At 42.0% G+C, this 8,298-nt stretch overlaps 1 protein-coding gene across 1 annotated transcript; it reads left to right on the top strand.

Annotated features, from left to right (window-relative positions):
- Positions 1 to 1,151: 1,151 nt before the first annotated feature.
- On the top strand, positions 1,152 to 5,170 carry LOC136523224 (protein ACCELERATED CELL DEATH 6-like). The gene is made up of 3 exons (XM_066516979.1): positions 1,152 to 1,488; positions 3,552 to 4,228; positions 4,454 to 5,170. Exons 1-3 carry the CDS (start codon positions 1,152 to 1,154, stop codon positions 5,168 to 5,170), a joined length of 1,731 nt encoding a protein of 576 aa, XP_066373076.1.
- The last annotated feature ends 3,128 nt before the right edge of the window (positions 5,171 to 8,298 follow it).

The raw sequence follows: 8,298 nt of genomic DNA, 5'->3' as shown, positions 1-8,298 counted from the left end.
TGAATAAACACCCAAAAAAACACAAAATGTGATCAAGAAGCGTGTATAGTTGATAAAGATCGATGCAAACAAGATTTAGGGTCTCGGTACAATTTCCTTTTTTTTATCGATTGATCCTTGCTAAAAAAACTTTGACATTTTTTGAACTCTGGCAAAAACTTGAAAAAAGCTGCCGTTTATAATGGCTCCGTTCGCTTCGCTGAAAAAACAAGCTGAAATATTGTTCCGACTGATTTGCTGTGAGAAAAAAACATTGTTTCAGCCGAAAAAGATGGATTATAAGAGAAACCAACAGGCCGATAACCAAAATCGTTGGATTTTGTGCCTTCTCGTGCCAGACCAAAATCGTGACCTGTCCGCACGTGCACCTTTCAACTTTTGCTTTAGATTCTCTTTGCCATATGCATGCATGCATAATGCCGCCTTTGCGTGCTGCTGGCCGCCAAAGAATATCATTATATACTGCAGCGATATGGATGCATGGACGAGGTTCTATATATAGAGAGAGACACACACACATAGCTAGCTAGCAGCTGGTGACAATATATATGCACCACCCACAGCCAACAAACAAACTAAAGCAAAGCAAACCGTCTCGCCTACCAGTGGTAGATATGATGGCTGTCGTCGTAGCTGAAAACGAAACCACCCAAGGAGCAGCTGCTGCAAGTGATCATGATAATGCAAGGCCACTACCAGCGGCCAAACTACTAGATCCCCAGCTGTCGATGGCTGCTCGCCGCGGCGACAGCGAGCTGCTCAAGGAGCTGCTGCAGCTGAAGAAGGACGAGGAGCATGCGCATGGCATGGCGGAGGCGGCGGCATCATCATCATCAGAGGTAGTCATCGTGGACGTCGTCCCTCGGCGTCGTTCTCCTGCTCCTGCTGCTGCGCCGCCGCCGCCACCCACCTCCTCCAGATTGGCGGCCTTGCCCCCGCCACTTGCTGATGGGGTGACCTTGGAGGGGGACACTCTGCTGCACGTGGTTGCAGCATGCGGCGACGGCGATGACTTCCTCCGCTGCGCCAAGACGATCGTCCACGATTACAGGCACAAGGGCGGTGCTGCTGCGGCGCGCCTAGCACTGGAAGCGCGCAACCGCAAGGGTGACACGCCCTTGCACTGTGCCGCAGCTGCCGGGAACGCCAACATGATCTCTTGCCTCGTCGATCTGCTGGCCAACGCTGCCGACGAGGCGGCGGTGAAGGCGTTCCTGGAAATGCAGAACAATTGTGGGGAAACCGCCTTGCACCAGGCGGTCCACGCTGCTAAGAACAAGGAGGCGTGCATCGACCAACTCATGGACGTGGATTCAGAGCTAGCCTGCATTCCACGTGAGGATGGTGCTTCCCCATTATACTTGGCCATCTCAGTGGGTGAACTGGAGATTGCACGTCATCTGTATGGCAAGAGTAGAGGCAAGCTGTCGTACTCCGGACCAGACGGACGAAACGTCTTGCACGCAGCTGTTTCTCTAGGGCAACAAGGTAAAATGCCATACGTAAGCTCTAAGGCTACTATATACATATTTTTACTTTGCTGCATGCATCTTGAATTACTACCTGAATGTAATGGATCTGAATTTGTTACAATCCAAATTATCCTAAGTTTAACAAGTTTATATAGAACAGTATGTATTACCATTTACAACATCAAAGAGGTAGATTCTTAAAAATATACTTTTTTATTATTTTAATATTACTAATTAAAGGATTTCAATGGAGCTTCCATAGAAAGTATATCGGAAATAGCTTGCCATTAATTTGGTAAACTCTAATCATCATCGTCAATATATAGTAGGCCATCATATATAATTTGTTTTCAAATTTACCCACATTTGACATTATAAAAAAATACATCAAGTTAACCCCTAAATTATCAGCATGTAAATTACCCACCTCTGTCATCTGTCATTATGATATATGATGCAAAGTAGTCCCTCTTTTTTTTAAAAAAAAATATCCACACATGCTATTATGAAATATAATATAAGGTAAACCCATTTAATTTGTATCTAAATTATCCACCTATGTCATTATAAGAAAAAACTAGAATATCCCTCAAATCTACATCTAAATAGTCATATAAGCTATTATAAAAAAATTGAATAATCATAAAGTACATGTTCTAAATTACACACTTATAATACCACTTTTAAATTAAAAGTAATCATAAATTCTATTTGTGACACCATGTAGACCAAGTATACATGCATACGCTAGTGCGGCAAATATATATTTCATAGTTTGTTGATCATATGCATGAACAAAAAAATGTTCCCTTAACAAACCACATAGCAATGACACTAACAATTCGTTCTAAGATAAATATAGTAAAACTCAGTGAAAGTATCTTAGGTAAGTTTTTTTTACTTTAGATAAGTTTACACAGTTTGAGTGAAACATTATGACATATTGACATGGGAATATTTTATAAAACAACACTACTACAACTATAATGCTTTGATAGAGAAAATTTAACATCTTGATTGCCATGGTGCAGATAAAATGATTGATGCCATTGTAAGTAACTAAGAGTAGAGTCTGAGACCTATAATCCATTATTAATATATGTATATACAAGGAAAATTCTTGAATAAAATATATAATAAGGACTAGAGTTTGAACTTAAGGCATGGATAGAAAAATGCAACAAACTAATTTGATCAAAATCTAAAAATGAAATATAGATTCATGATGTTACAGAAAGAACACAACAACTCAAGTGCTGATATATATAACTTTGGCTAAGGTTTCTACTAAATACATATGAAAAACCCACTGAGGTGAAACGCAAAGGATGAAAACACATCTAGAGTAATTAGTTAATATGATGACCGGTTATAGATTTATAAGTAGCAAGGTATTATGTTAGGAAATCAAGGGAGGGAGGGAGGGGAGAGTTAACATATATAATAAAATTTGATTGGTTGTGTTGTACTAAATTTATCTCAAAAAAATAATATTTATAACATGATGTTAATTACGTATATTCTAAGTAGCCATGCTGGTGTGCCAGTGTATGTAATGATGCTCATCATCAATATGATATGGGACTTGCTAAAATTCATAGCTTTCTTTTAGGAGACGGTTATTCCATATATTTTATACTAAAATTGCAGCTTTAGTTTGTAACATTTATGTAGGCATAATCTGTAAGTTTTTTTTATTCCAAGAATAAAAACATGTTAGACAAAACCACAAACTCGATAAAATCTTATCTATACTGGCACAAAGACAATTAACAATTTACAATTGCTTCTATAATTAGACAAGGACAAAAATTTGATATGCTATGATACAAAAGACAAATAAAAAATCACAAACGTAACAATTTACTTGTAATAGTTGGTGCTACAATATATATATATATATATATATATATATATATATATATATATATATATATATATATAAATATAATAATAATAATAATAATAATAATAATAATAATAATAATAATAATAATAATAATAATAATAATAATAATAATAATAATAATAATAATAATAATAGCTAGCTTGACTAATTAGTTGCATGCATGCATGCAGCGCTGCCTATGGTTTTGGAATGGCTCAAGCAAGCGAAGAAGAAGAGTAGTTGTAGTTCATCAGCAACGGCAGCAGATACTCTCCTGTCGCAGCTGACTAGCGAGAGGGACAAAAGGACCGGGAGCAGCCCTCTTCGCTTGGCTGCATCGCAGGGCGGGTGGAACTCGGCAGTGCTCGTTTCCACACGTTTCGGACGACGACTTTGGCAGCCGCTGTCGCCGACAAGTGTCGCCGGTGAAAAGATGATGATGCTACTAGTAGACGCTAACGTGTCGACGGTGTACCAGCCGGACAAGCTGGAAGCAGGGCTGTACCCGATACACGTCGCCGCCTCGGCCGGCAGCTGGAGGACCGTATCGGCGCTGCTCAAGAGGTGTCCGGACTGCGCCACGCTGCGAGATGCGCAGGGAAGAACTTTCCTCCATGCCGCTGCTGACAAAGGGAGGTGGTTCGTGGTTCATGATGTCTGCGATGACCCAGGCTTGTCTTGGATACTGAATGTGCAGGACAACAACGGGGACACTGCGCTACACCTCGCTGTCCGCGCCGAGAGGGTTGCGGTGTGCAGCCGTCTGATTCGGAATGATCACGTACGCTTGGATGTACTGAATAATAAGGGCGCCAGGCCTATAGATCTTACATGGAGCAAGATGCCTTCCAACATTTACTATGCATGGGTAAGTGCATGCTAGCTAGCTCCTCCTATACGTATACGTAGTAGGATATTGTTGGATGTTTAAATTATTTTATCATCATCATCACTGCTCTCTTGTAATCTCTTATACAGTTCTGTTTCATCTTTTATCGTCTAATAAAAACAGCGGCAAAGCTTTTGCCGTTCTTTCCAAAAAAAAAATTATCATCATCGATAAATAAATATAAATATATATATTCTTGCACAGGATCCATGCACACGCATACGTAAATTACTATTACAAACGGGAGCTCCGTATGGTGAGCTTCGGGCCGACCTCTTGTATGAGAATGTCCGCCCCAAAGGAGACGACGAGAGCAAGGTCTCGGAGAATCTAACAAATGCAGCGCAAGTCCTGGGCATTGTCTCCGTCCTCGTTACCACCGTGACATTCGCATCGGCTTTTACATTGCCTGGAGGCTACCGGTCAGACGGCGGCGGCGACAACGCCGGTGGTGTCGCCGGCACGCCGGTGCTTGCTGGGAGCTACGCTTTCGATGCGTTTATCCTCTCCGTTGTCCTGGCGTTTATCTGCTCTTTTACAGCTACCGTCGTCCTGGTGTTCGCCGGCGTGCCTGCCGGGAACCTCTCCAGCCGCTTCAGCAGCATCAACATTGCGTACAGCATGATGAATTCTGGCAGGAGCTTGATGGCCGCGTTTGCCCTGGGGATCTACGTCGTGCTGTTCCCAGTTGCTCGCACGCTTCCCATCCTTGTCCCTATTATTATTGCTGCAACTATGCCTATGGGGATATCTGATGGCATCCTGGATTCTATGGCGCCCTCTCTTATAGTTGCAAGAAGCCAGAAACGGTCGAAACTGGAGGCTCTGCTTGGCTCGATTCTTTATGTTTTGGAGCATTATTGGTCCTTCTTACTCATCTTCGGTGTCCCAGCAGTTCGGAAATGGGCCAGGTTAAGGTAGATCCATCCGGTCGATCCATCATCTTCATTCGGTGTGTCCCAACACTGTCTGTGCATGCAACTATATATATGCTAATATTGTTGTTAGTGATTAATTGTTGTTCTTGTTGTTGCTGTTGTTGTTTTATACCGTCGTTACTAGCTCAATCCATGATCCATGTCTCATGTAACCAAACTAATAATTTGACTCGTGCAAATAACACGGGTGGTTGGTCTTTTATTTCGATCATTGTAACAATTGGATCTTTTTTTCTTATTTAATAATGATGACCTCTTGCAAATGTAATGTGACGTCATGTAGCCATGCAATTTCTGTCGATGCCAAACTAAGGCAGTCTTCAATTTCCTTTTGAATAATTATATTCCTGCCCTACTGGAGTAAAAAGTAAAGACAAAAGAAAGAAAGAATATAAATAATATTTTGCTCTAGGGGAATAAAATGTAGGAAAATCAAATTTCTTAAAGGGACACAATGTTCTAGGTTTCATAAGAAAAATGTTCTAAGGGGGTGTTTGGGACTGCTCCGCTCCTGTTTTTGCAGCTCCGTTTCAGCTCTACACTGTCAAACACCTTCAGCTCCCAGAACTCCGCTAAAAAAAGGTGGAGTTGAAGACCAACTTCTCGTTTTTTGTGAAGCACCTCAAGGAATACTCTAATTTTTGGAGTTTTTTACTTCCACGCGGTGTTAAGGATAATTATCCACCTTGCCGCTCGTTAATCACCAGTCCATCTGCTCCAGCTCGAGCGGCGATGGCGGTTCCTGCTCTGCAACAGCTCGGTCGGCGGCGGCGCTCACGCTGTCACGCGTCTCAATTCTTAGCGGAGGCGGGAAGCAAAGCAGGTCAGAGCCGCGTCTCCTCGCAGGCAAGCAAGCACCGTGCGTTGGAGCGGCTCAAATTGCTCGAGAGTTGGATACTTTATACAGTTAGAGATTAAGGTTGTGACTGAAATTGCTAGTTTTCTACTGCTGCAAAAATTCAATTTCCACATTTTAATTCGGCGAGCTTTCATAATTCTCAGACAAACAGTTTTTTACTACTGCAAAAATTCAATTTCCACGTGTTGAGTACTGCTTGAATAAACAAACGTAAATCAGGAGCATAATAGACCATTTGCTAAGAAAAGACCCATTCTTGGAACTGGAGCTAGGTTGTGTGCCAAACAGTACCACCTGCTCCACGAACTCTACAGCGGAGCTGCTCCATAGTAGAGTTGGTGGAGCGGAGCTGCAAAGCCTAGAGTGAAGCAGTCCCAAACATGCCCTAAATTCAGAAGAATGATATTACAATCCATAGTAGTTAAATCAAACTTATTTGACTTTAAAGTTGCATATGAGGGTCCAAGGTTTCCACTATGCAAGGTGTAAAAGAGATGCGTGACACGTACGTACATGTACCAGCTAGCCTCACTGGCCGAACCAGGGGCCGTGCCCCCCATCTCAACACAAGGAAAAAGAATTAATTCATGTAAAAAATTCAATTGTGCATCACAAAAAGTTATTATTTCATCTATCTTTTATGATAATATTGTGTTTTTTTTTGTTACGGATACTAAATACACATATAAAAACATTGAAAAACTATTGAGAAATACATTTGATGTTTTTATTTATCATATTTACAATGTGCTATCCTATTGTCTGGCCCTCCTTAATCAAAATTTCTGGTTCCACCACTAGCTAGTCTGTTTGCGGCATCTAGCCAGCTTATTTGCATTCTTTCAAACTCGACCATCCTTGGTCTCAAAAAAAAAAAAAGACGAAACTCGACCATCTTATATTCCTAGCTTGCATTCCATGACTGGGCCAGATGGGGGAGACGGGGCTGGTGCGACAGCGTCGCTGCGCGGCCCGGCTGTCTTCACCAGTCGCAGTCCCTTTTGGCGGGCTATGCGCGTAGGGAAAACTTGGATGGGGTTGCTGGGCCAGATCGAGATTCGGCCCGTGATCCTTTTCTCTCTTTTTTACCCTTCTCTTCTAGAGTAAAAGTATTTGGCTTTCTCATTTCCTTTTTCTTTTGTCAATCCAAATGGAGCTTCAATTTGATGCAAAATAATTTGAATCTTCCTCCGCACTAAACACATAGCCATAAGAAGCAAGCAAATCGGAGGAGCAGCTAATGCTAATCCGTGAAACTATAAACGTGAAATGCATAGTCCGTCGGAGCTAGCCCGGGAGTAGGATTTGTGGAGAAGAGCTTTGATGGGTTAGCCCAATCACCATTCACCAGAGAAAGGCAACGGTGGACGGACGGCATGGTGCAGTGGCGACCTCGCCCACCCCTTGCCGCGGCGCCCTGCCCTGGTGCCTGGTGGCGACAGCGACAGCGACAGCAACAGCGGTTCCTAGAATCTAAGGCAGGTGGCCAAGTGGACAATCACCCGTGCAGCGCTCTTGATCTTTGCCGGCACACCCAGACCAGCATGCTGGATGAGAATCCAATAATCCATGACACAAATAAGCGACTGACTTGAAATAATAAACTTCAAAAAAAAAAAACTTATCGTGTCTCTTCCTTCGAAACAGACTATTCCTAAATGAACATTTTTTTAGAAGGAACAGCAATAGATTTGTCACAAATTTTATTAGATGATAGAAAAACAAAAACTGAGAACAGGAGGGTTTGCCAAGAACCTAGACCATAGCTTAAAAACACAACTCACCACACCTCTAACAAACCGAAAGAAGAAAAATGATAAAAGGGACTTGGCGAGAGACCCTGGCCTACTAGGCACTGAAAAATCAACCTGAAGAAACAGAAAAAGAAGAAGAAGAAGAAGAAGAAGAAGAAGAAGACGACGACGACAAGTAGCCCACTAATTTGAGTCTTGATTTGGGTACATGGCCAAATGAAACAGTTGGATAGTTATCTTTGCAAAGCATTGCCACTTGTCTTGGTTGCGAATCTCTGAATGAACATTATCAATGGAACGAAAACCTACCTCTGCATACATTAATTACTCCAGCACACGAGAATTTCTATTCTTCAGACTTTCATTCATCATAGCTTAGCTAAAACATCAGTCCGAAATATAAACAGCGAGCCAATGACTCACAGAGTAAGTAACAAATGCAAAAAGCATGGATCTGGATGAGACAAGGCACAACTACAATCGCAGCTGCCACGCACA

Source organism: Miscanthus floridulus, chromosome 18 (genome assembly GCF_019320115.1).
Source record: "Miscanthus floridulus cultivar M001 chromosome 18, ASM1932011v1, whole genome shotgun sequence".
Lineage (NCBI taxonomy): Eukaryota > Viridiplantae > Streptophyta > Magnoliopsida > Poales > Poaceae > Miscanthus > Miscanthus floridulus.
Note: the sequence above shows the minus strand (reverse complement) of the source record. Positions and strands in the feature narration are given on the sequence as shown.

What these genes read in the sequence shown, in the direction of transcription:
- LOC136523224 (XM_066516979.1), top strand. Translation starts at nt 1,152, where the DNA reads ATGATCTCTTGCCTCGTCGATCTGCTGGCCAACGCTGCCGACGAGGCG. An exon ending in TGTTTCTCTAGGGCAACAAG is followed by an intron (nt 1,489 to 3,551) that starts GTAAAATGCCAT and finishes GCATGCATGCAG; the next exon opens with CGCTGCCTATGGTTTTGGAA. An exon ending in CCAACATTTACTATGCATGG is followed by an intron (nt 4,229 to 4,453) that starts GTAAGTGCATGC and finishes ATTCTTGCACAG; the next exon opens with GATCCATGCACACGCATACG.